This window comes from Muscardinus avellanarius (assembly GCF_963383645.1).
Source record: "Muscardinus avellanarius genome assembly, chromosome: X".
Lineage (NCBI taxonomy): Eukaryota > Metazoa > Chordata > Mammalia > Rodentia > Gliridae > Muscardinus > Muscardinus avellanarius.
The window spans coordinates 70,304,372-70,332,247 of record NC_137792.1 but is presented as its reverse complement, the minus strand read 5'-3'; the positions used below and the strand labels follow the sequence as shown (position 1 = coordinate 70,332,247).

General features: G+C 37.6%; 1 protein-coding gene across 1 annotated transcript in view; it reads right to left on the bottom strand.

Annotated features, from left to right (window-relative positions):
* Positions 1 to 27,876, bottom strand: part of ARHGEF6 (Rac/Cdc42 guanine nucleotide exchange factor 6) — a gene marked incomplete at both ends in the record, with an annotated part of 134,788 nt that overhangs the window by 1,660 nt on the left and 105,252 nt on the right. The window contains 10 exons of the mRNA XM_080719476.1: positions 5,836 to 5,935; positions 8,840 to 8,929; positions 10,471 to 10,564; positions 11,812 to 11,832; positions 13,287 to 13,412; positions 14,477 to 14,622; positions 15,598 to 15,676; positions 16,449 to 16,535; positions 22,738 to 22,884; positions 25,368 to 25,427. Coding sequence (XP_080575602.1) covers positions 5,836 to 5,935; positions 8,840 to 8,929; positions 10,471 to 10,564; positions 11,812 to 11,832; positions 13,287 to 13,412; positions 14,477 to 14,622; positions 15,598 to 15,676; positions 16,449 to 16,535; positions 22,738 to 22,884; positions 25,368 to 25,427 — 950 coding nt within the window. The remainder of the gene's footprint in view (positions 1 to 5,835; positions 5,936 to 8,839; positions 8,930 to 10,470; positions 10,565 to 11,811; positions 11,833 to 13,286; positions 13,413 to 14,476; positions 14,623 to 15,597; positions 15,677 to 16,448; positions 16,536 to 22,737; positions 22,885 to 25,367; positions 25,428 to 27,876) is intronic.

Sequence of the window (27,876 nt, the reverse complement as noted above, 5' to 3'; positions counted from 1 at the left end):
ATTTAATATATATTATTTTGTAATATGAGGACCACAGTCATACTAATTAACACACCCATCCCCTTACATAGTTACCATGTGTATAATGTGTGTGGTGTGTGTGTGTGGTGAAAACACTTAAGATCTACTCTCTTAGTAAATGTCAAGTACAAAAGACAGTATGAATATTATTATCGCTACTGTGCTGTATATTAGACTTTTAAAACTTATTCATCATGCCTAACTGAAACTTCATACCCTTTGACAAACATTTCCCCATTACCTGAATCCCCTTCCCACATACAGCAACTATCATTCTACTCTCTACTTCTTTGAGTCCAACTTTTTATTTTTTTTTAATTTTATTTAATTTTATTTATTTTTTATTTATTTTTTTAATGGGGCACTGTATTCATACATCATAGTGGGATACAAACTTTTGTAGACATACATGCACACATCACCCAGTCAGCCCCCACCCAATCCCCACCCCATTCTCTCCCCATCCCTCCTTCCCATGCTAGGCTTAGTGGTTGATATCTAGTATTATAGCAATTTATCCAAAATTAAAAATGATAGTCTCACATAACAGTATCATTTGTCTGATACCAAGCTTTTGATGACTTAAAGATAACATTTCAATATTTCTTTTTGCTTTCTTTCTTACCAGAGAATATTTTTTTCTATTTTTTAGGTGAAACTATCATATATTTATATATTTATTTTTCAGAAAAAAATCTATCCTAATATGGAATATGGATTCTAGATACCCAAAATGATCTTAAAAAAGAACAAAGCTAGAAGATATATATTTTCTGATTTCAAACCATATAGAGCTACAATAATTGAAACAGTGTAGTACTGTTCTAAAGGCAGATATATAAACCATTGGAGTTAAATAAAAGCCTAGAGCTAAATTCTTCCCTATATTATCAAGTTATTTTTGACAAGGTTTCCACAAACATTTGGTGGTGGAAATAATTATCTTTTAACTAAATATTGTTGAAAATAATAATTACATGGAAAAGAGTAAAATTGGACCCTTACCTAATCCCATATACAAGTATTAACTCAAAATAGATAAAAGACCTAAATATAAGTCTTAAGACTATAAACTTTTAGAAGAAAATCTGGATCATAAAACCTCACAACATTGAAATTGGCAGTGATTTCTTGGATATGATATCAATGGCACAGGCAACAGAAGAGTATACAAACTCCCTAAAAAATAAAAAAAAATTGTATATCCAAAGACAATGTAAACAGAGTTAACAGTTACTAATAGAATGGGATAAAATATTTCCAAATGCTGTATCTGAAGGTATATTAATATTCCAACTAGACATCATAAAAATTAACAACGATAAAGGCAAACAATACAATTTAGAGATAGGTAAAAGACTAACATAAATAATGAATCTCCACAGATAACCAATCTTCGTTGTCTGTTGGATGGAAAATCTTGTTTCTCTGGTTCTGGTGTGTGTTACCTATTTCTTCTTTGTAGTTAATCTCTTTGAGTATTTTCTCTAGCGCTGGTTTTGAAGACATAAATTCCTTCAGTTTCTGTTTGTCGTAGAAGCTTCTTATTTCCCCATCTAATTTGATAGAAAGTTTTGCTGGGTAGGAAATTTTTGGCTGGAAGTTGTTTTCTTTCAGAGTTTGGAATATGTTACTCCAAGCCCTTCTGGCTCTCATGACTTGGTTTGGGAAGTCTGGAGTGATTCTAATTGGTTTGCCTCTGAATGTCACTTGGCCCTTTGTTTTTGTTGCCTTTAAGATTCTCTGCTTGGGACTTCCGGGAAGATGGCGACCGAGAAAAGCGGGGCTTAAGAGCCCCGCTAACAACCAATCTCCATTACCACAAAATCAGCGCCTTTCATAGCCAGAAAACACCATCACCAGTGAAACAAAAAATCACCAGGCTCCAGAGAGAAAGCGGACTGAGAACAGAGCCACAGAGGAGATACACCGGCCTCACGCCCGAGGACGCGGCAGACGCGGCAGCAGCGCCATACTGCCGGCGGCACCGGCGAATTCACGGGACGGCTACAGCAAGCCAAGGTGAGCCACTGCGGAACAGCTAGGCGGGATTTCTCCGCGCAGAGAGCATCTAAAGCTCCCAGTGGCCCAGCTCAGCACACACTGCAGGGATTCAGAGTAGAAATCAAAATCAAGAAGAAAAACGCCAGCCCCACAGCCGAGGGCATAGCAGCGGCGCCATATTGCTACCGGCGGCAGAAGCAGCGAATTCAGCGAGGCCAGTACAGCTACATCTGTGTACTCAAGAACAGTGAGTCAAACTGCGGGCCACAGAGCAGAAATCCCAGTACTGTACTCCCTGGGATTTGACCCAGTGGGGGAGGGACGGTGGCAGAGATATCACACCATAGGAGAACGTGCAACCTGGTAACCCCCACAGTCTAAAGCAGCCTCTATCGACTCTCTGGGTCGGAGACTCTGTGATAAAACCCAGTAAAGGAGTAGTGGGGTCTGAGATACTACTGACTCGAGATGCAGAACACCTTAAGGGAAGTCATAGTGACCCAAGGGAAGAACCCAGAGAAGGCACAAACATCCGAAATCATGGGAAAGAGGAATAATACTGGAGCAATGAATGCCCACAACCCCACAACATCAGAACACGATAAAACAGAAAATCAGAGATTTCTAGAAGATCAAATCAGGAAAATAACTGTAGAAATAATAGAGGTGCTTCGAAAAGAACTCAGAGAGAGCCAAAAAGAGATAAAGGATGCAATTAATGAAGTAAAGGCCTCAATTCAAAACACGAACAACCGATTAGACCACATGGAGAACAGAATCTCGCTCTTAGAAGATGAGCAATCCAAAAATGAACGCATAGTTTCTAATCTAGAAAAAAATATCCGACCGCAGGAATCTGACATTGAAGAAATATGGGCCCATTTTAAGAGAGCTAACCTAAGAATAATTGGAATAGTGGAGGGAAAAGAAAGTGAAACCAAAGGGATCAAAAATCTCTTCAAGGAAGTAATAGCAGAAAATTTTCCAAACATAGAGCAAGAGGTTGATACAAAGGTCCAGGAAACTTATAGAACTCCCTTTAGACAGGATCGGAGAAGAGGATCCCCACGCCACATAATTGTCAAAATGACCAATGTGGAAGCCAAGCAGAGAATCTTAAAGGCAGCAAAAGTAAAGTGCCAAGTGACATTCAGAGGCAAACCAATTAGAATCACTCCAGACTTCCCAAACCAAGTTATGAAAACCAGAAGGGCTTGGAGTAACATATTCCCAATTCTGAAAGAAAACAACTTCCAGCCAAAAATTTCCTACCCAGCAAAACTTTCTATCAAATTAGATGGAGAAATAAGAAGCTTCCACGACAAACAGAAACTGAAGGAATTTATGTCTTCAAAACCAGCACTAGAGAAAATACTCAAAGAGATTAAATACAAAGAAGAAATAGGTAACACACTCCAGAACTAGAGAAACAAGATTTTCCATCCAACAGACAACGAAGATTGGTTATCTGTGGAGATTCATTATTTATGTTAGTCTTTTACCTATCTCTAAAGGGTATTGTTTGCCTTTATTGTTGTTAACTTTTAGGATTTCTAGTTGGAATATTAATATACCTTCAGATATAGCAATTGGAAATATTTTATCCCATTCTATTAGTAACTGTTAACTCTGTTTACATTGTCTTTGGATATACAATTTTTTTTTTATTTTTTAGGGAGTTTGTATACTCCTCTGTTGCCTGTGCTATTGAAATCATAACCAAGAAATCACTGCCAATTTCAATGTTGTGAGGTTTAATGACCCAGATTTTCTCCTAAAAGTTTATAGTCTTAAGATTTATATTTAGGTCTATTATCTATTTTGAGTTAATATTTGTATATGGGATTAGGTAAGGGTCCAATTTTATTCTTTTCCATGTAATTATTATTTTTTAACAATATTTAGTTAAAAGATTAATATTTCTACCACCAAATGTTCGTGGAAACCTTGTCAAAAGTAACTTGACAATATAGGGAAGAATTTAGCTCTAGGCTTTTATTTAACTCCAGTGGTTTATATATCTGCCTTTAGAATAGTACTACACTGTTTCAATTATTGTAGCTTTATATGGTTTGAAATCAGAAAATATATATCTTCTAGCTTTGTTCTTTTTCAAGATCGTTTTGGGTACCTAGAGTCCATATTCCATATTAGGATAGATTTTTTTCTGAAAAATAAATATATAAATATATGATAGTTTCACCTAAAAAATAGAAAAAAATATTCTCTGGTAAGAAAGAAAGCAAAAAGAAATATTGAAATGTTATTTTTAAGTCATCAAAAGCTTGGTATCAGACAAATGAAACTGTTATGTGAGATTATCATTTTTAATTTTAGATTAATTGCCATAATACTAGATGTCAACTACTCAGCCAAGCATGGGAGGGAGGGATAGGGAGAGAATGGGGTGGGGATTGGGTGGGGGCTGACTGGGAAAAGTGTGCATGTATGTCTACAAAAGTATGTATCCTACTATGATGTATGAATACAGTGCACCAATAAAAAATATATATATATATTTTTTTTTTTGAAACACACACAAAAAAATAGTTTTACCTTAAAAAAAAAAAGAAAAAATATCCTCTGGTAAGAAAGAAAGCAAAAAGAAATACTGAAATGTTATCTCTTAGTGATCAAAAGTTTGGTATCAGACAAATGAATGTTATGTAAGATTATCATTTTTAATTTTGGATAAATTGCTATAATATTAGATGTCAACCACTAAGCAAGCATGGGAAGGAGGGATGGGGGAAATGGGGTGAGGATTGGGTAGGAACTAACTGGGCAATGTGTGCATGTATGTCTACACAAGTTTTTATCCCTTTATGATGTATGAATACAGTGCACCAATAAAAACATTAAAAAAGAAAATAGACATAAGACCACATTCCCTGAAAACCTAGCAAAAGTGTGAAGAGTAATCTATCTGTAATCATGATTATTATATTTATTTACTGAGGACTATCTTTCATACTCATTCAATTTAATTATACAATAATTCTGAAAGTAATACTATCATACCCATTTTACAGATGAAGAAACAGGCAGAGAGAGGGTAAGGAACTTGCCCAGGTCACACAGCTAATGGGAAGTAGAACTGGGAATTGAATCAGACTTGTTCTCTTAAGTGTGTTATCATTTTTGCCATATCAATTCATAGACCAAATGAAAAACTCCCTTGATGATGCCAAGCACATTGAAATGTGCTATCCTGTGCAAATTCAGACTTGACTTCAGTCTCAAGTTTAGGCAAATAAATTATTTGGCTATTTTGAATTTACAAGATGTGAGGATTTAACCTGATTCTCCCCCTTTAGGTAAGTGAAATGTAAGTCAGAGACATAATTTCCCTGAACCTCACTTTCCTCATCTATAAGTGGTGAGAATCATGTTTATCTCACTGCATTGTTATAGGAACTTGATCTCAACCATGTGAAAATCTAGCTTTTGATTTGCCAGAAATGTGAGAGGCATTCCTTTGGACAAGAAAATCAGTGCTCTGTCTGTCCTACATATCTACTAAACCCAAACAGTGCACTGGCACTTTTGGGTGCTCTGAATAAGCTTACTATGGGAAAGCTGGCTGCAGGAGCAGCCAAGAATATGGAGCTGCTCTAGATCACCCACCTGTTCTTCCTCTTTCATCCTTTCTTTTTTTGGGGAGGCAGCCCTTCCAGGCTCCTAATTTCAGAATCAGCAAACAGGGCCACATTTGAGAATGCAGAGGTACAGTCCTTCAGTGCTAACTCTGCTAGACTTCCCTTCCAGCCCCAGGGCAAGGGCAGGAAAAGTGTCCCCTTTTTCACTCACTTTTCCTCGATGATGGTCTGGCCATTGCTTCTGGTTTCTTCAATGATGAGTTTTTCTTCCTCAGGGAGTAAGACTTGTGGGACAGAATCTTTGCGAGCACCTACAAATGATGTTACAAGAGAGGAAACTTAGCAACCAAGATTACTTATAGGTATTGGTTCCTTTCTACCCCCTCCTTACAGCAGAGTCTTTGTTCATGGCATTGTGCAACCTTGCACTCAGAGGGTTGCCCAACATTTGCTAACTACATTTTTCTGACATGAGGAATTCTGTGTGTGTGTGTGTGTGTGTGTGTATGTGTGTGTGTGTGTGTGTGTGCATCTTACTGAGGACAGAATATAGGGGCATTCTAACTCTGAGCTATACCTCCAGTCCTATTTTATTTTTCATTTTGAATAAGGTCTTGCTAAATTCCTGAGGCTGATCTTGAACCTGTGATCCTCCTGTCTCAGCTTCCGAAGTACTGGAATTAAAGGCATACACCACCATGCTCATCCTGACATAATGAATTATAAATGTCAAAATACATTATTTAATTTTCACGGGGGGACATTTACATTCAGAGAAATAATGTGAAAGGCCACTTAATACATGTCCTCAATCAAGAACCTCTGACTTTTCTGTTTTGTCTCCCCAAGGGCAAATACATGATCAATATTTTTCTGTCCCTGAAAATTTCCAGGACACACCACACCACATCCTATGCTATTGTATTCTATAATTTTAGTGAAGATTAGGTTGCAAGTAGCATTGTCTGGGGACACACTGTGCTTAAAGGGCTCCAGAAGCACCATCCCTGCTCATTTCTTCTCTTTATAATCCCATAGGAGAATGTAGGCTCACTTAAGACAGTTTCATTTTTAATTTTTGTGTGTACGTGTGTGTGTGTGTGTGTGTGTGTGTGTGTTACTAGGGATTTAATTCAGGGGTGTTCTACATCCAAGCTACACCTTCATCCATATTTGATTTTTTTTTTTTTGAAACAGGGTCGCACTAGATTACTCAGAGTCTCGCTATATTGCTGAGGCTGTCCTTAATCATATGATCCTCCTGTCTCAGTTTACCAAGTACTAGGATTACAGGCATGCACCACCATGCTTGGCTCACTTAAGATAGTTTTGATGGAGGGTAGAGGAGGGGCATTGAGAGAATTTCATGTTGGTAGCAAACCTGCAAGTTTCCTCATCACTCTCTGCTCAGACTGTCTCCAGGCTCTGGAACAGAAAAGGTAACAGAACAGACATGGAGACCTGACAAAACTGCTCTCCAGAACCTGCAGCCTTCCCCTCACTCTGGGTCCTTTCTCCAAGATTTATCCACGTTCTCCCCAAAACCACATTTTTTCATTTGACCACTCCCCCTTTCCTGAGTGAACATGTGTTTGCACATCCTCCAGGGAATAGCACTTCCTAAGTGCTTAATAAGTGCTCAGAAGTCTAGCTGACTGAAGGAATGAATGCAACAGGAAGAAAGAGCAGTCCATTCTGAGGAAATAGGCCATCTGCCTAGACAAGAATATAGGAGTTCAGATGCTAAAAGACCTGCTGTGTCCCAAGCATGGCTCCAGACACTTTCTGTGTGTAAAAGGAAGACTAGGGGAAAAGGCAAAAGCATGCCATGCCTCTGTAGGCCCAAACATTTGCCTGTGCCTTTGCCTCTGTGTAGATGGCTAGAGACTCTACTGATGTGAAAATAAGTGTTCGGGAAGAAGAAGAGGTCATATTTTGTTTGAGAAATGCTCCTTCTGGTTTCTCCATATCCCCCTCCCACTTCCCTAGCTTGCACACACACACACACACACACACACACACACACACACACACACCAAAAAAAAAAACTACTATCATTTCCCACTCCTGGCTTCTCCAAACTAATTATCAGAACTGAGCATGCCTAAAGGTGTGAAGAAGAAAGTGTCTCTTGTAACCGGGTGTAGTGGCACATGCCTGTAATTCCAGAATTGGGAGGCTGAGACAGGAAGACCATAGGTTCGAGGCTCATATATGGTAATTTAGCAAGACCCTATTTCAAATTGAAACATGAAAAGGGCTGTAGGCATAGCTTGGAGATAGAATGTCCTAAGGTTCAATCTTCAGTACCAAAAATGGAAAGAAAATGTTCACTGCTCACAGAGAAACATGTTGACTTTCACATCAGATGCTTTCCTCATCACAGCTCCCAGAGATGTGTGACTTTGAAAGAATATATCAAGGCAGTCCACCTAAGAAGACCTCTTCCACCCCAATTGATTGGTCAGGGATGTCCACAATGGGAAATCATGGAACATTTTTCCTTATGCAGATGTGAAAATTTTACCAATAGCATTCTAAATGTCTATGATAATGGCAAACCAAAGACATAAACCATGCAACTTGGCTTTTTAAAAGCACAAGGATGCAACCAAAAATATTAATGGGACTTTCAGTTTGTAACTTGCAAGTTGCCTGGGGAAATACCCTCACCTAATGGCTCCCTGATCAGTTTTATACATTTTGAACTCCTGCTGTGCTGCTACATTTCCAGACTTTGAGAGCCACTTTGAAACTTGAGTTGGGTGAAGCATTGTTTGCTTAAATATGCAGCTGATCAAAGATAGTATTTTGACTTCCTTTCCAAATCTGCCTCTAAAACGAGATTAGCATCAGTTCACAGACACAGGAACTCTCTGGGCTCTTTAATTCCTTACTAGTGCTGGTGTGGGTATCTGTGTACTTCAAAGAAGAATAAATACCTTCTTAAAATTGTTTTCATTTCTATCACCTCCAGCTTTTCTCCTCTTGTCTCTCTTTCTGGGTGAAAAGCAACAGTGGGTAAACAAACCGCTAGGTAGCTAAAACTACCTTATCTGAAAGATGCAGTTTTGCACTGCTCCTCTGCACCAAGTCACCTGTTTTCCACACCCTGCAACCCAATCGGCATTGCTTTGCTCTTTTTTTTTCTAAGAGGTTGTGAGCAGAAAAGAAGAAACATCATTCTCTGGGGAAAGTAGTTAATATGAAGCAACTGGAGCCATTACCTTGTTGAAAATTGGCACTAGTGCAGTAGGCTTCAATCACCTTAAGAATCTGAGCATCCTCTTCCAGTGCAGCTGTACCTGTCAGATTGAATGAACAGTGACTTTTCATACATAAATGCCCCTGGACCCTCAATAGGATGCAGTGCACTGCACTGCAAGGTTCTGGCCTCTCTGATCAATAGTGTTCCTGAAAGACAGATGAAAGATCTATCCAACCTTCATTATGTGACTGCAACACTGCTCCCAAAGCTCTGGGGTCAACCATAGTGAGCTCAGCACTGAAGGGGGCTTTCTCCTCAAACCCAGTGTTCTAAATTGGGAGGTCCTGTCCATGATCTCTTGGAAAACAAAATCAGAGCACAGGGCTTAAAACTGACTTCAGCTTCCATCCAATACACTCCAGCCTTTCTCTCCTTTAAATCTCAAAGCTCACCTTCTTCTGGCAAGCTTTTCCAATTAACTAAACCCATCTTCCCAATCCACTGGTATAGTCACTGATTTTTCCCTCTTCCACTTCCCAATTCACTGTGGAAAGGACTGGCAGGCAGCACCCTGTTAACAAGCTGATGTATATATTAAAGTGTGAGGTAGGGGTGACATATGCAAAAGCTAGAGTCCAGAAGAGATATGTCTGATCTCTATTTTTGACTGATACACAGTCCTGCCACCTTTTTGTGAGACTCCCTCTTTTACATGGGTCCCCAAGTACCAGATTCACTGCTCATAGCAAAATATAGATGGGCAGACTGACTTTACAGTCTGCCTCTAAATAAAGCCCTATTTCTAGATGTCAGTAGGCCCATTCCTTGGCTAACAGAACATCACTGAGCATTAGACTTTCCAAAAGGTTTCAGCTTTCAAGTCTATTTAACTTTCTCTGTACTGAAAAATATTGCAACAACAGAAACTAAGAAAAAAAATATGTATCCATAGCAAATGGGTTCCTGCAGTGGTTCTAAACCAAGTGGAGCAAAATGTTCTGTACCATGAAAATGGCATAGATTATGTGTGCCTGAGCTGACAGGAAGTGCATTAGGAAGCAGCTCATGCAAAAGTCTTAGAGGTGCCCAAACCTTTCCATGCATTTTGATGACAGACGATGCCAAGAACAAATTGTTCTAATGATCTACTTTTAAAAATAATCAGAACCAGGTGTGATAATGCATGCTTGTAATCCCAGGACTTGGGAGGCTGAGACCTGGAATATCTCAGGTTTGCGGCCCACTTTAGTAATTTGTGAGGTCCTCCACAACTTAGTGACACCCTGTTTCATAATAAAGAATAAAAAAATAGGGCTGGGGGTATAACTCGGAGGTAGAATGCCCCTGAGTTCTATCCCCAGTTCCACAAAAAATGATCATATTAGTTCACCTATAAGTAACCTCCAGAAAGTATAAATCACAGCCAGGTATGGTGAAGCATGCCTGTAATCCCAGTACTTGGGAAGCTGAGACAGAAGGAACCCAGGTTCAAGGACAGCCTCAGCAACCTAACGAGACCCTCAGCAACCTCGTGTAACAATGTTTCAAAACAAAAAATAAAATAAAGCTAGTAGTGTAGCTCAGAGGTAGAACACTCGTGGGTTCAATCTCTAACATAAAAAAACACAAATCATATACTTTTTCTAATGACATATTCCTCCTCTGATGGCTTTCGTTCAGTCTTTCTTTTATGAAGAAACTTCTTCATCGTTTTAGGGCTTTTACTGGACTCCTATAAAGACAAAGATTACTTAATGAATCAAAATTCTTCCCAAATAAAAAATAGAGCAAACAATATTAAATAGGACAACTCTCTTGTTTTAATAGTTTGTAGTGTGTCAAGATTTAATATTATACATAATAAAAAAGGACTCTAAAAGGTTACATCAAATAGATGATGACATTATCCTCTCAATTGCCATAAAGATGAGAATAAGAGTGGACCGTGTCTAATGAAGCTGAGGCAGATTCCCCAGGAGGCCAAATATCTTTCGGGTGCCATCTGCAGAGAAATTAGTGGATACCAACCACGAGAAAATAACAATATTCTTAACTTGGCTTATGTTGTCCACAGATACAGTTTTAAGGGAATTAAAGAACAACTGTCATTCCTAATATAGAATCTATCATTTTTCAAAGAACTTCAAGATTATTTAGGTAAGTATTTCTTAGCCACCAACCCATAGAGAATATAATTTCCACGTGCAAGATGGGAAATTGAGGCAGAGAAGTTAAGTGATTCTCCCCAAAACAGAGCTAATTAATAACCAAATGAAAGATTCCTCAATAAACAATTTGAGGATCAGGAGTAGCATACCCACACTATATATGTATAAAGCCATACTTTTATTAGTACACACAATAGAAAAGGTAATAACTGAATTTGCTTTTGCCTTATGAATAACTAGCAAACTGGAAAAATGTTCATTGTCATTGTTCAAGCAAACAGATTAGAATCTTAGGAAAAAAAAACCTTCATGAGTATCTTATCCATATATATATATATATATATATATATATATATATATATATATAACCTTTGTGAGTATCTTATCCCATTATCCCATGCAATATATATATATATGTATATAATTTATAGATTATAAGTATCTTAAAATATGTGAAACAGAACTTAATGTCATTCAGTTAGCCACAGTGATCAACAGTGATCTACTTAGACTTAAAAGCAGACAGATGTGAAAAACTAACTTATGACAAAAATAACAGGAAAATAGAGCATTTTAAAAAATTGGAAAATGGACATTGCAAAGCATTAAGCATAAAATGACACTTTTATATGTATCTCACGCAAGCCTGAGTTTTGTAGAAAGTACTTACGTGTCAGAATTGCATGTTCAGATTTTAGCAACCAATTATAACAAGGAACAAAGCAAGCATAAGAGAAAGCTTCATTCATCAAAGGTTACAGCACAACATTATGGTGTCACTGTAAGCCAAAGATAATCAGTCTACCCTTACCTTTAAAATATAAGACATCCTCTAAAATGAATATGTAAAGAGAGAGAAGATGAGCATGAGAGATCGATGGTTATAATGACCAAATTCACTTATCAATAATTCTAAAACAACATTTGAAATGTTAGTGTTATCATAAATTACATAGAAAGAAAATCATCACATTTCCCACATTAGTCTCAGATGCAATACCATGATGCAAAAGTCCAAAGAATACAGTTCTATGCATAGTAACAAATGCTAAAAATATCCAAATTACACACTACATACTAAGAATATATTAATGACTCTCTTCCCCCAGTAGAAACAAAGTGATCATGCCTTAGTTTTAAGAGATTAGTTATGTGAATGATTAAGTCCACTTTATCCTTCAAAGCTCACCTTGATTTGAATTTAGAAACTGACAATTACAAAATAGCCATCAGTAAAAAAAAAAAGGGGGGGGGACCTAAGTAACTGAAAAGGTATTCCTGGTTTAAGTCATCAAAGAAGAAAATTGGACAATGGTGGCAACTGCAGGCCAATTTTCAAAGCAAATCTGTGGGACAGTTTCCTGGCTAATCTCTGTATGTCTCATATAATATCATGTTGGAAGTGTTCAAAAATGCTCCAGTGTCCAGTTATTATTCTATTTTTACTGCACTAACAATTGGAGGACAGGATTAACTGAAGCAGAAGTATGGTGGTTTAAGTCAAAACACACTCAAAATTGAGCTAGGTCTGCATCATTCATCAAAACACACATTTGATATGGAATTATACACTGCCTACACACCAAAATACTACGTCTCATAGCTATTTCAGACTTATTCTTCATTTGTCAAGACCTATTTAGAGAACAGATATTAATAAATGAGCATCTTTTCTGAAATCCGAAACGATGAGAAACCTGTTAGAGAAAAACTACCTGCACCAGATGGAAAAGGTTAACAGTCTACAAAGTTATAGAAGCTAGTGACTGACATTTCTTGACTGCAACTTTGAAAGGAAAATGACAACCTTGAAATCCCCATTCTACCCAAATATCTAATGTCTCTTAAAGTTGTTGCTAAAGAAGACATCTCCTTTAGTAAATTATTTTCCCTTTCCCACTGCAGTAAATATTGAATATTCCAAAATGCAGACTTGGGTCTGTTTGGTTGGAGAATAAACCAAATTCAAGTATCCCTTATTTGAGATGTGTGTGTGTTTGTGTGTGTGTGTTTGTTTAACTAATTTGACTAATTAATCACATAATGGTAAACCAGAATTGCTTCAGAAGACTGGGAAAACTCATATAGTGTATATAAATCCTGCAGGTGTCAAATATTTGTAGATGGACAATTAAGGAACAAGAAAATCACTGAGTCTAGGAATTCAAACTTAACTGGTATATAAATCACCTATCATAAAGTCTAGTACATTCTCAAAGAACTATTTGGAATAAGCCATAAAATTAGCTCATCACAGCATTTTTATACCACAGATAGTAAAATTACCTCTTTATAACCTAGTGCTGCTGATGGTCTAAGTGGAGGTGCAGGTCGTAGACAACTTAAACTCCACGGTTTTATAATTTGAGGAGGTTCCAAGGGTCCCCGGGGCTGTCCAGAAGAGCTAAAAGACTGGGAAAATGTCTGATGAGAAGTTGGCAATTTGCCATCTGAACCAGAACTTGTGCCACACAGAGAAAAAATGATAATCACTTCATTGGATCTCAGCAAAGCCAGCCATAGAAGTGGAAAGATAGAACAACAAAAGTCTCCAGTTTGAGAACTGACCCTTCCCACTCCTGATTATGGTGTCTCTAAAGAACAACACCAAATCATCTTGATATCCATGATCCTGTCCTCCTCTCTCTCTCTCTCTGTGTTCTGAAATTTTACTAAAGTCAGAATTATTTTTTTCTCTGTAAAAAAGGAAAGTAAAGTACCAGGCAATATTTGAGTTCAGGGATGTGCTCTGAACTCTATTAGGTGTTTAAAGAGGTTATTGCATCCGAAAAACCTATGACATAGACTCAGCAAAGTAATGTAACTAGCTAACAGTAAGACAAGCTCTGAGCCCAGATCTGAAGCTCACATTCTACCGCCAAGAGTGCACAGAGCTCAGAATGGGAATTTGGGCATCACAGGTTTAAGTGCTAACAGACAACATAGCATATCTTCTGTTTCACTCAAAGAATACAGTAAAATCTCAACAATTCATATTCCAAAAATTCTAAATTGGTGCTAATTCAGAGGAAGGCAGTGCTAAAAGTTTACCTTTGAATAGGTTACTGAGCAAATGCGATAGCATGAGTGAGATTACATGGAGATGATTAAGAACTTAGGGAAGAAAGCTATTTGTTTTGACTTAGCACATTATTAATATGAGAATAACAGTTGCTAAACAAAATAAGTCTTATCATTGAAACATCTCCACAGGACTTCTGGTTAGAAACATTGTCAAGCAATTAGTTGGAGTATCTGAACACTGTCAAACAAAATTTTAAGTGAAATGATTTAGTAGTTTAGATGAGCCTCAGAATGAGAAATCAGTTAGAGAGGTTTAACCATACTTCAAAATCTACAAGTCTAGGATATCCAAAGAAAAAGGTTGTGCTCACTGCTTCTTGTAAGTCTTTAGCAGGTGAGATCTGACAAAAGCCTCAATAAATCTCTGAGGAGAAAAAAAATGAACTACTTACGGAATGAGCACTACATGATGATGATGAGGTTTTGGACAGTGAACTGCAAGAGGCAGGTCCTCTGGTCAATCTACCCAGCTGCTCCAACCATTCCTGGAAGTCCTGGTTGTTGTTACAATGGACCACAATTCTCTCTATAATGTTACCTATATCACCCATTATGAACATTTAAAAACAAAAGACAAGGAGGACATTGAGATTGTTTTATTCATAAATATGCTTCATGTAACTAGGATGTGAGTGTCTAGATTCAAGGGTCTTCCTATTTATGGATAACCCTTTCAAACTTCTCTATGAGGAACAGATAGGCTGTGATAAAAATTAAACACTCATGTCAATTTATAAAATTAACCTTGATTTCTACACCTTGGGAAATTTAAAAGTAGTATAAAATCTCACTGCACAAAGTTGAATCTGAAAATTTGAGCATATAATTAGATCATAGTCTAAAATGAGAATATTAGACTGGTTCCCCTAATTTCAAAGTTGGAACAAGATTCAACTAAAACTAGTTATAGTCACAGAACAAATATTAAATCGTAGGGGCCTTATCGGGAAAGAAGGGTACCAGTTGGGCCAGGGGCTATTATCCCAGTCTTAGCCACTGCACCAAATTAGTGCAAAAAGTATAGCCATTACACGTAACGCTCATAGGTCTGGCAAAAGGAATAATAGTCCAAAATGTCAGCAAACATTATCAAGACTTGGCATTTTGCCCAATCTCTGAAGAAATTTTCATGGTTTTTCATCTCTTTTTAGAAATGCAACCAAATCTTATAAATTTATGGGCTGATGTTAAGGATCGTGATAAAAGTCCCCATCTTTGGCTCCTTTGCCACCAGGGAATAGATGGCAGAGGGAGAGAAAATTACATTTACATCAGTTCATTTTGTTATTATTTAACTCTCACGAACAGCTCTTATACAAGATTGAAACTAATGGCAAAGCCAAGGTTTTGATATGGTGAGGAGACTTCTATGTTCCATCATGGTACCCTAGTTATCCATGTAAAACTTGTTCATGTACTATATGACAGAAAATAATAACACTTATTTATTTAAACTTCACTTCATTTCAAAAAAGATTTGAAATTGCTGCATGAAAAGGAGATCATTACCTACCTATGATTTCAAATATGTAGTCATTCCCTTCAATTTCATCTAATCTGTTCACCACCATTCCTGCTATTGGTATCTTTCCCTGTCAGAAAAAAAAATTCTGTAATTTTATGTATCTGTCTTAGATTTTCTGACCCTCTCAGGTATTACTGCCAAATTATGGCTAGTCATATTTCTCTAGTCTGTCAATAGATAATGTTTTGCCATTTAAAATTTTAATTAGACACAAATGCAAGGGGAAAATGTGGATTATGTTTGTATAACATACTCTTTAGATCGGGTTTTGCAAAAACAGTTTACTTTTCTAATATGTTTTCACATAAATCAACAAACAAGGTGAAGACTCCAAATTTATGAAAATTAATTATTGCCAGGTCAGGATGTAATAAGCAAAAATAACTCATAATTTCCTCTATTTTGAGAGCAGACTGAGGAAAGGTTAATTTTCTAAGGAGTTTAATGACTTGCATCTTAGAAATTCAAATCATGTGATGTGACTGTAATAAGACAATCATAGGAGCAGGTGCCAGCTTTGTATTTTCTCAGCAATAATGATATAGCCCTATAAAATTTTGCTGCTAATTTATCCAATTGTAGACTTAAAATTCTATTTACACATTCAAAACTTAGTTCAGAACCAGAGCAGTGTATATTCAGAACAAACTCATTATATTAATACCAAGTATTTGATCTAAGGAACATCTGTTCTTATGAGTTATTTAACTACAATGATGGGTTAACACATTCTGCATCTGCTGGCCTGAGCTTTTAAATCTATTCTGGAGATATTATGCCTCAATGGAAGCCTGTTTTAATATGAGTCCTGCTATTTGTTTTATATGAAGTCTACTAACCTGGTAGATAAAGCCACTCATCCGAGGACTTGCAGATAGCATTATCAAGACATTTGAAAATAACATAAGGTACCGTTCTTCTTTCTCCTGAAGTGGAATAAAATATATTAAATAGAGAATAGAAATTGGACATTTTTGTTAAGAATTTCTGGAATTACAGCTTTATAACACAGATCTTATGTAATCAACTAAAAACATTAACAGTGAATTTTTTAAAAGGCATTCAAAAGCACAAAATTAGTTTAATTTTACTCTGACATGGACTGAAACCCAGAATTTCTCTTTCTTTTCTGTACATAACAGATACAAATGACCATGCTTATCTACAAAGTGTGTAAGCCTGAGAGGTCAACAATTTAAGGCGCTAGCTAGGTTCACAAAACAGAAACATAATTTAATTTGAATAGTGGCAAAATGAAGCAACTTTCAAGTGATGGGAAATATGTTATGCTGTAACGCGTATGTTAAATTTTTATTCCTGGTTTGGGGGCTGGCTCTGTGGTACAGATCTTGCCTAGCATGCACAAGTCCCTGAGTTCCATCCCTGTGCCACCAAAAAGAAAAATGTAAATAAGCAAATAAAAAAGTGAATTAAAAAACATTACTAAAATTATTCTTAATCATTGAGAACAGGATAAATTGCATTCATGTAAAACGAAGAAGTAAACACATTTTTAGAAATTGTGTGTGTTTTGTCTGTGTGTATATGGTACTGGGGACAAACCCAGGGTCTTGTGTATGCTGAACATACACTCTACCACTGAGCTATACCCTCAGCCCAATTGTTTTTTTTTAATTTTTATTGGTGCATTACATTCATACATTATATTGGGGTAAAAAACTTGTGTGTGCAGACATGTACACATCATTGATCTAACTCCTACACAGCTCCCACCACATTCCCTCCCCATCCCTACTTCCCTTGTTTGGCTTAGTGGTTGACTTTGATATGTTTAAGTACATTGTGTGTTTTAGAGATTTTCCTTCTTCCCCCCTTCCATACCCTCATTTAGGTTGTCTTGTTTGCTCCTCTATAGGATTTCCTTTTTCATCTAGAGTTCCTCCTATGACCCATTTCTCCTTAGCTCTCACATATTAGGGAAAGCATCTGATTTCTTATTTTTTGTGACTGACTTCTCTCACTTTAGCATAATGTCCTCCAGTTCCATCGGTTTTTTTAATGGAATTTTACTCAGCCATTAAAAAAAATCCAATTGGTTTTTTGACTGACACATAAAATATTTATTCATAGGGTCCAATGTCATATTTCAATTCTTGTATAGATTGTCCAAAGACCAAACCAGCATAATTAGCATATCTACCATCAAACTTTTATCATTTCTTTATTGTGAGCACATTACAAATCCTACCTTCAAGCTCTTCCTAGATACATAAAGCATTATTGCTAACTATACTTTTTGTGTGTGTGTGGTACTGGAGATGGAACCCAGGGACAGTCTACCTCCGAGCCACACCCCTAGCCTTATTTGTTATGCTTTATGTTGAAACAGGGTCTCACTGAGTTGCAAAGGGCCCCACTAAGTAGCTGAGGCTGTCCAAGAACCACAATCATCCTGTCTCAGCCTCCTGAATGCTAGGATTATAAGCATGCACCACCATGCTTGGCTCGCCACCTACAATTTTTTGATGGCACTAAAAGAAACTGAACAATTAAGGCAGCTCTGAACCCTTTTAAAAGATATACAATTAATAGATTCAAAAATTCTGACTTTCATGCCCAGCCATCTTAGCATTATCTTTATGTCTGATTTGTTTCCTTCCAACCTATTCAAGAAGAATAACCTTCTGAGGCTAACAAATTCTCTGCATTCTCTTCAGTCTTAGTTGTTTTCCATAGACATGGTCTGTCCTCCTTCTTCCAGCAGCCTCTCCTATTCTACTGGCTTTTCCTTTTTTGCCTTTAAGACACGCACATTTTTATCTTTGTTTGCCTCATGTGGCTCCTTATACATAATATCTCATCTCCTGACATTGTATTGTCAAATTACTTGAGGCCTTCATTTTCTCCCCATTGATCCCTCTCTAACTGCAATACTTAACCTGCTCACTCAAAGTCATTAATAACTGCCTTCTAGCAAAATCCAATGGCTTCCTTTTGGTCCTCACACTCCTTGACCTCTGAACCTTCTGCAACATTCAGTTTGCTGACCACATTCAAGTGCTCCTCCGGGAATTTCCATGACACCACAACCCCCAATTCTTTTATACCCTCCATTTTTCTTTTTTTTTTCTGGCTCTAGTTCCTCCTCCTATCACCTAAGGGATTTGTCCCAACGATGTGAATGACTAATAGTTAGACTCACTGCATTAACCCTCCCCAGGGAATCTGCATTTTCAATGAGATTGCTTATTAACCCAAAGTAATGAATCTCTGCCAAAAGCATGTCAGGGTGTATAGGAAGACGTTTTGGGAGAAAGAAAACAATTCTAACACCCAATAAATCATAGTAGGTGACATGATCAACCTCTCTACCCTTCTCTGGCCCCTTTCTAAAAGAAACAATTCATCTTCAGTCCCTGTACTTCAGTTTTTGCTAATTACTTCCTAGGAACACACATCTGTCAGGAACATCTAAATCTGAGCCTGTAACTACTCTGACCTCACACCTACATTTCCATACTACTTTAACAGCTGGCTACAAGACATCTCCACCTGGATACCGTACAGTCTTTTGAAAGTTGAGAGGTCTTAAATTACATTAGTAATCTCCTTTAGTTCATGGGTCACTCCTTTTTGTTAACTTTCTCATCTAAATGTGTCAGTCCTTCCACCACAACCTTGGCTGGGGACACTTTTTGGTCCTCATCCTAGCTGCCTTGTTTCTAGTCTCATCCCCACCTAATGTATATGATCATCAGATTACATGTCAAACAGACCGTTCATTATGTCTTTCTGAGGCTCAGGACTCCTTGTTTCCTGATGCCTGCTACAATAATCTTAACCACTCTAGCCTGATGTCGAAAAAAAAAAAAAAATATATATATATATATATATATATATATATATATATATATCCTGATCCAATATATTTCAGTCTGGTTTCCTCTATATCCTGCAGAAAAAAAAAACTCACTTTCCTGATATATAAATGTCTTCTACCTTATCCTCCCCTTTTATTTTTGTCACTTTCTTCCTCCAGTCCTGTCTCTATAAGGTCTTCTTAGTCTCTCCTTTCTCCTTCTATGGACTCTACTGGTGAATATGCACAATACGTCATTGATTATTTGGTTTGTTTTCCAGTTGCGATTTGTATTTTAATCTGTTTTTAATGAGTTATCTATAAGTAGGACTAATTTATTTTATTCTTTCCCCTATCTCATCATTTAGAATGTTGGGCAAAGAATAGGCATGAAGCATCTGATTTGAACATTTGAGCATTTGACAGAAGGTCAAATAAAGAAAGAAAAATGTGGGACTTCCGGGAAGATGGCGACCGAGAAAAGCGGGGCTTAAGAGTCCCGCTAACAACCAATCTCCATTACCACAAAATCAGTGCTTTTCATAGCCAGAAAACACCATCACCAGAGAAACAAAAAAATCACCAGGCTCCAGAGAGAAAGCGGACTGAGAATAGAGCTCAGAGCCACAGAGGAGATACACTGGCCTCACGCCCGAGGACGCGGCAGCAGCGCCATACTGCCGGCGGCAGCGGCGAGTTCACCAGACGGCTACAGCAAGCCGAGGTAAGCTGCTGCGGAACAGCCAGGTGAGATTTTTCAGCGCAGGGAACATCTAAAGCTCCCAGTGGCTGAGCTCAGCATATGCTGCAAGGACTCAGAGTGGAATTCAAAACCAAGAAGAAATAAGCCAGCCTCATGGCCGAGGGCGTGGCAGCAGCGCCATATTGCCACCGGCGGCAGAAGCAGCGAATTCACCGAGTCCAGTACAGCTACATCTGCGAACTCAAGAACAGTGAGTCAAATTGCGGGCCACAGAGGAGAAATCCCAGTACTGTACTCCCTGGGACTTGACTCAGTGGGGGAGTGGCGGTGGCAGAGATATCACACCATAGGAGAACGTGCAACCTGGCACCCCCCATAGTTTAAAGCAGCCTCTATCGACTCCCTGGGTTGGAGACTCTGTGATACAACCCAGTAAAGGAGTAGTGGGGTCTGAGATACTACAGACTCGAGATCCAGAGCACCTTAAGTGAAGTCATAGTGACCCAAGGGAAGAACCCAGAGAAGGTACAAACTTCCGAAATCATGGGAAAGAGGAATAACACTGGAGCAATGAATGCCCACAACCCCACAACATCAGAACCCGATAAAACAGAAAATCAGAGATTTCTAGAAGATCAAATCAGGAAAATAACTGTAGAAATAATAGAAGTACTTCGAAAAGAACTCAGAGAGAGCCAAAAAGAGATAAAGGATGCAATTAATGAAGTAAAGGCCTCAATTCAAAGCACAAACAACCGATTAGACCACATGGAGAACAGAATCTCGCTCTTAGAAGATGATCATTCCAAAAATGAACGCATAGTTTCTAATCTAGAAAAAAATATCTAGCAGCAGGAATCTGACATTGAAGAAATATGGGCCCATTTTAAGAGAGCCAACCTAAGAATAATTGGAATACAGGAGGGAAAAGAAAGTGAAACCAAAGGGATCAACAATCTCTTCAAGGAAGTAATAGCAGAAAATTTTCCAAACATAGAGCATGAGGTTGATACAAAGGTCCAGGAAACTTATAGAACTCCCTTTAGACAGGATCGGAGAAGAGGATCCCCACGCCACATAATTGTCAAAATGACCAATGTGGAAGCCAAGCAGAGAATTTTAAAGGCAACAAAAACAAAGGGCCAAGTGACATTCAGAGGCAAACCAATTAGAATCACTCCAGACTTCCCAAAGCAAGTCATGCGAGCCAGAAGGGCTTGGAGTAACATATTCCAAACTCTGAAAGAAAACAACTTCCAGCCAAAAATTTTCTACCCAGCAAAACTTTCTATCAAATTAGATGGGGAAATAAGAAGCTTCCATGACAAACAGAAACTGAAGGAATTTATGTCTTCAAAACCAGCGCTAGAGAAAATACTCAGAGATTAACTACAAAGAAGAAATAGGTAACACACACCAGAACCAGAGAAACAAGATTTTCCATCCAACAGACAACTAAGATTGGTTATCTGTGGAGATTCATTATTTATGTTAGTCTTTTATCTATCTCTAAATTGTATTGTTTGCCTTTATTGTTGTTAATTTTTAGGATTTCTAGTTGGAATATTAATATACCTTCAGATATAGCATTTGGAAATATTTTATCCCATTCTATTAGTAACTGTTAACTCTGTTTACATTGTCTTTGGATATACAATTTTTTTTATTTTTTAGGGAGTTTGTATACTCTTCTGTTGCCTGTGCCATTGAAATCATATCCAAGAAATCACTGCCAATTTCAATCTTGTGAGGTTTTATGATCCAGATTTTCTTCTAAAAGTTTATAGTCTTAAGACTTATATTTAGGTCTTTTATCTATTTTGAGTTAATACTTGTATATGGGATTAGGTAAGGGTCCAATTTTACTCTTTTCCATGTAATTATTATTTTTTAACAATATTTAAAAGATTATTATTTCCACCACCAAATGTTCGTGGAAACCTTGTCAAAAATAACTTGATAATATAGGGAAGAATTTAGCTCTAGGCTTTTATTTAACTCCAATGGTTTATATATATGCCTTTAGAACAGTACTACACTGTTTCAATTATTGTAGCTTTATATGGTTTGAAATCAGAAAATATACATCTTCTAGCTTTGTTCTTTTTCAAGATCGTTTTGGGTATCTAGAATCCATATTCCATATTAGGATAGATTTTTTTCTGAAAAATAAATATATAAATATATGATAGTTTCACCTAAAAAAATAGAAAAAAAATATTCTCTGGTAAGAAAGAAAGCAAAAAGAAATATTGAAATGTTATCTTTAAATCATCAAAAGCTTGGTATCAGACAAATTAAACTGTTATGTGAGATTATCATTTTTAATTTTGGATAAATTGCTATAATACTAGATGTCAACCACTAAGCCAAGCATGGGAAGGAGGGATGGGGAGGGAATGGGGTGGGGATCGGGTGGGGGCTGACTGGGCGATGTGTGCATGTATGTCTACAAAAGTTTGTATCCCACTATGATGTATGAATACAGTGCACCAATAAAATAAATAAATAAATAAATAAATAAATAAATAAATGTTAAAGCAAAAAAAAAGAAAGAAAAATTCAGAAGATGAATGAAGCAATGTTAAGATTTGAAGCACTTTACCTCACTCGTTCCATACTGCACCATTACTTGTGACATAAAGATCACATTTCCCAAGGTTTTAATATCCTCCCCTTCCCATGCCTGGATAGGTTCTGAGAGTATTTGCAGCTCCAGCTGTTTTCTCTTTCTCAGATCTTGGCATTGCCCCTAGAAAACCGAAATAGAACATATGGAATAAGGATTCTTATGAAACACTTTGGTGAAAGCTATTAGACCTAAAAGAAGATCAAATATGGCTTTGACTCTCAAATTTCCAATGAGTCCCACTGTTTCTCTCATTGAATTTCATTGCCAAATCAATTAATACACAGGCAGAAAGATCCACTACCCCCAGTCTCTATCTTTGAGCCCCTAAAACATACGTGAGAGAGAGCTACTGTTCATTTTGCCAAAGCATTGAGAGAGAAAGATAAAAAGGGCTTGTTTCTCCTTCCTTGTAAGGAGTCTGGGAGGACAAAGAGCATAATTACAATGGGGCAGACCCAGGAAAGCAACTGGTAAGTTCATAGCTGTGGGTCCTTAGCCGTGCTCTATCACCTCACCATCTTGTCTCTATATAAATAGGGCTTCAGTTACAAAACAATTTTGGTTTTCTACCATATGCTCAATTTGCATCAAGGTAACACTCTTTATAGTAACAAACACAAAAACAAAATAACCCTAAATTTTTTTTAAAAAGAGTCTGGCCAAAAGAACATAAATTCATGTTTTATGCCACAGTGAATCAAACTGAGCTTATAAAGAAACATTGGCACCACTCTGCACTTCATTTAGGGAGTAATAGTAAATTACAATAAAATATGATAAATTGATTTCATTCATTTATATTTGTGAACAATTGAAGAAACAAGATGAGACTGATTTTCATGATGATAAACTGAATTCAAACCAAGAATCTATTTATAGTTTGCCAATTTAGGTAGGGTATGAACATTATATAATATATACATATATTTAAAAAAATACTATATATATTTAAATCCCTGCTTCAGAAAGTGTGAGGTTTTCTTAGAGTAATTTAATAGCATCATTCTGAATTGAATACAAAAATAAGCATATGGTTAAGTATGTTACTATTTCCAAATGAATGTAATAAAATAGTTTTTAGAAGTGATTATTCTATAAAATTTCTAATGCCTTATTCAACTAAATGGAGTTTTGAAGAAAAAAATTAGTATAGAGATATTTTGGCACCTATACTGGGAATAAATGGACTATAACCATTGAATAAAGTTGTATAACATGATGATAAAGAGAGTTTTTTGTGGTACCTGGGGGTAGAACCCAGGGGCTTTCTACTTCCGGGCTATTCTCCCATACCTATTTTATATTTTATTCGGAAACAGGGTCTCACTAAGTTGCTGAGAGCCTCACTAAGTAGTTGAGGCTGGCTTCGAACCCGTGAGATCCTCCTGTCTCAGCCTCTCAAGCGCAGGGATTACAAGTGTGCGCCACCACGCCCGGCTAAGACATTTTTTTTAAAGAGGCATTTTACATTTCATTTGCATAGGAAACATGAGACACAAATTATAATAAACACCATATAAACACCATTGGTTTCAGTAGGCTCTTCTATTAGGTTGAAGTATGTTAATCTGCCAGTAATTGACTGGTCTTTTTTTCCCTACAACAGCAGCAATTTTAACCTAATAGCTTACTCTCTTGTTAGTTGCTGTTTAACCATAAATGTGTTAGTTATTGATTTTTCAACAGCTATAAAATGAGGTGATGGTGAATGTCACAGAGCACCTTGCAGAAAGGAACAATCCCTAATAATCCAAATAACTTAGAATGCCTAGAAATGTCAAAAAAACAGAGCTAAACTTGATCTATCACTGAAAATAAAGTTTTCTTTTCTTCTAAAATGGCACCAAGGGACCAAGTGTGGTTGCCCACACTTGTAATCCCAGCATTCGGGAAGCTGAGACAGGAGGATTGCGGTTCTCGGCCAGCCTCAGCTACTTAGTGAGGCTCTCTGCAACTCACTGAGGCCCTGTTTCAAAATAAAGAATAAAAATAGGGCTGGGATGTAGCTCTGAGATAGAAAGCCCCTTGGTTCCATCCCTAGTACCGCAAAAATAAAATAAAATGGCACCAAGGGTTTTACCTTAATGGGGTCAAGAAGACACATTAACCATGATGCTCAAGATATAAAATTACCAGTACCTCTTCTAGCAAGCTATATAAGGCAATTGTATTTTAGTAGATTGTTTTTCCCTTTATGAAGGATTTTTTCATATGCAAAGAATAAACTCACGCCTTTTGACATAAAAAGTTGAATCCAGCATTGATGCCAATCAGTGAATGACGAGTTTCACAGACAGTGTGAGCAACAGGAGTAAAGACAAAGAGATGAAAGGAAACCCCCCACCTACGCACCAATGCTTAATGTGGCTCAGACTTCAAACGTAATTGTTTTATATCTTCTGCCTGGCAACCTTTCACAGGTAAGCATGATTTGGGAGGACGGAATGAAATGAAACAATCACTGTGACATTGTCATAAAGGCTTATTGTTTCCATTCTAAAGACCTTTGCATTAAGGAAAGAAATGTCATACACCAATCATTCTTTCAGAAACGAAATGTACAAAATGGATAATGACAATTCTCCATTTAGAACATTACCTACCATGAGCATTTTGAATGCTATGATTGCTTTCAGAATATCCTGATGATCTGGATGAGTATCCTATCAAAGGAATACATTTGAAAATAATATTAGCAGAGAATAGATTATCCATTGCCTGGGGCTTGGGGGTGGGAGGAAGATGTGACCGAAAAAGAATAGCAAGGAAGAGTTTGGGGTCTGATGGAAATCATCCTGATTGTTGTGATGGTAACACAAGTCTGTACCTGTTATAAAATTCACAGAACTGTGAACCCAAAGAAAATTCCTTCCTTCCTTCCTTCCTTCCTTCCTTCCTTCCTTCCTTCCTTCCTTCCTTCCTTTGTTCCTTCCTTCCTTCCTTCCTTCCTTTCTTTCTTCCTTCTTTCATTTCTTCCCTCTTTTCTCATTCTTTCTTTATCTTTATTTCTTTCCTTTTGGGGGTGAAGTACTGGGGATTGAACACAGGGGCTTTCTACCTTCAAGCTACATCCCCACCTCTTTTTATCTTTGAAACAGGATCTTGCTCACTAAGTTGCAGAGGCTGACCTCGAACCTGTGATCTTCCAGTCATAGACTTCTAAGTTTGGGGATTACAGGTGTGCACTGCCAAGCCTTCAAAAGAAAATTTCCCAATCATATAATAAATGGAGGGTACTGAGATTACAAATGTTGGTCCATTTTTTAATCTTCAAATTGGCATAGATTTAAATGGAATTTTAAGACAGTAACAGGGCATATATTTAGGGATAACATAGTAGGTGTAGCTAATGAAGAAAGAGTTCCCACGACCCTTTTTGCTGTTATAATTTGGATAATAAATATTTAACAACAAACATGATAAATAACTATTTGGGGGAACATCATTAACCCATAGAGTATATCCAATATTGAGGTATGTGGGGCCATACCTCACCTTGAGGGCATATGAAAATCTAACTCTTACAACTCATCTGGGGCAGTAATAAGACAAAATCTCCAGCTCAAAAATCCAGGGTGAGGAAAAACAGAGTCAAATAGCCTAGGGGTCTGCCCAAAGCCAAGAATGGTATTGCTCATTAAAAGTAAGCTTAGATTCCTTTATACCAAACCTTATCTCTACCCAAATCAGCTGGCATGTGAGAACTTCAGATTCTATTCTACTGTAAGCCAGCAATCATACCAAACATTCAGAGATCTGGATCAAGTGTCTCAGCTGGTGATGAACTGGTAAGAAGGGGTGTACTATCTGGTGGTGGGAAATGGAAGGCAACCAAAGACACTGTGAGTAAATGGAAGCAGGGGTAGAACGAGGCTCGATTCCAAAGAAAACTGAGATAGAGGATCCAGGCTGTAGGAGCATCTACAATCTACCTTTTTTTTCTCCTCCAATTAGATGCATATTTGCCCTTCAGCACTGACAAGTAACAGAAACTGAGGCCACTTGTTTCTGAATTTTTGTGATAAGCAAGGGGGGGAGACAAACCTCAAATGGTTCAGCAGACTGCTTTGCTTTTGGAAAGACCTCTGAAGGACAACCTCTTTCCATACCCTACCTGAAATTTCATTCCTGCAGGCTCTACTCGCCTGCTCCCCACTCCTTCTGCTTTCAGGCAGGTCAAATACCCTGAGAATGTGGTTTCACTCCAAATATGTGCTTTCAGTCCTTACAAAGGCTGACAGGCCTGGGAGAGTGCACTCTTTTTCTTTAAAGATAATCAACTCCTTTAAAACTTCAAAACCTTCCCCTGACACAGGAAGAGCAACTAAAGTAAAGGCAGCTTTCCCCAGCAGACTGCCCCCACCCACCCACACCTCCATACTCCATGCACGATTGTGAAAGAGCAGTTCATTAAGCTATTCCTGCTGATTGGTCTTTTTCTTTTTCTTTTTCTTTTTTTTCTTTTTTTGTGTGGTACTGGGGATGGAACCCAGGGGCCTTCTACCTCCGAGCTATACTCCCAGACCTATTTTATATTTTATTTGGAAACAGGGTCGCTTAAGCCAACTGAGGCTGGCTTCAAACCTGTACGATCCTCCTGTCTCAGCCTCCCAAGTGAGGGGATTACAAGGGCGCACCACCACACCTGGACTGATTGGCCTTTAAAACAGGATTTGGGTTCTTGATAAAAAAATAAATGATCAAGCCTCATTGAAAATCTTAATATTTAGGGCCGGGCGTGGTGGCGCACGCTTGTAATCCCCGCGCTTGGGAGGCGGAAACAGGAGGATCGCGCAGGTTCGAAGCCAGCCGTGCTGGCGTAAGAGACCCTGTTTCAAAAATATAAAATAGGTCTGGGAGTGTAGCCCGGAAGAAGGGCTTCCAGGAACCCCAGTACCACCAAAAAAAAAAAAAAGAAAATCTTAATATTTAGAAAAGATTGTGGCTCCGTCACAGCTATTCCAAGTAAACTATGAGTCTGTAAACAAAAACATTGGGGAACTTTGATGTAGATATATTGATGCATAGAGTTATACATTAATATCAAATCCATTGCTTAATCTTTAAGGAATACCAGAATTTTCCTTTGCAATCCAGAGTGCAGAGAGTTAA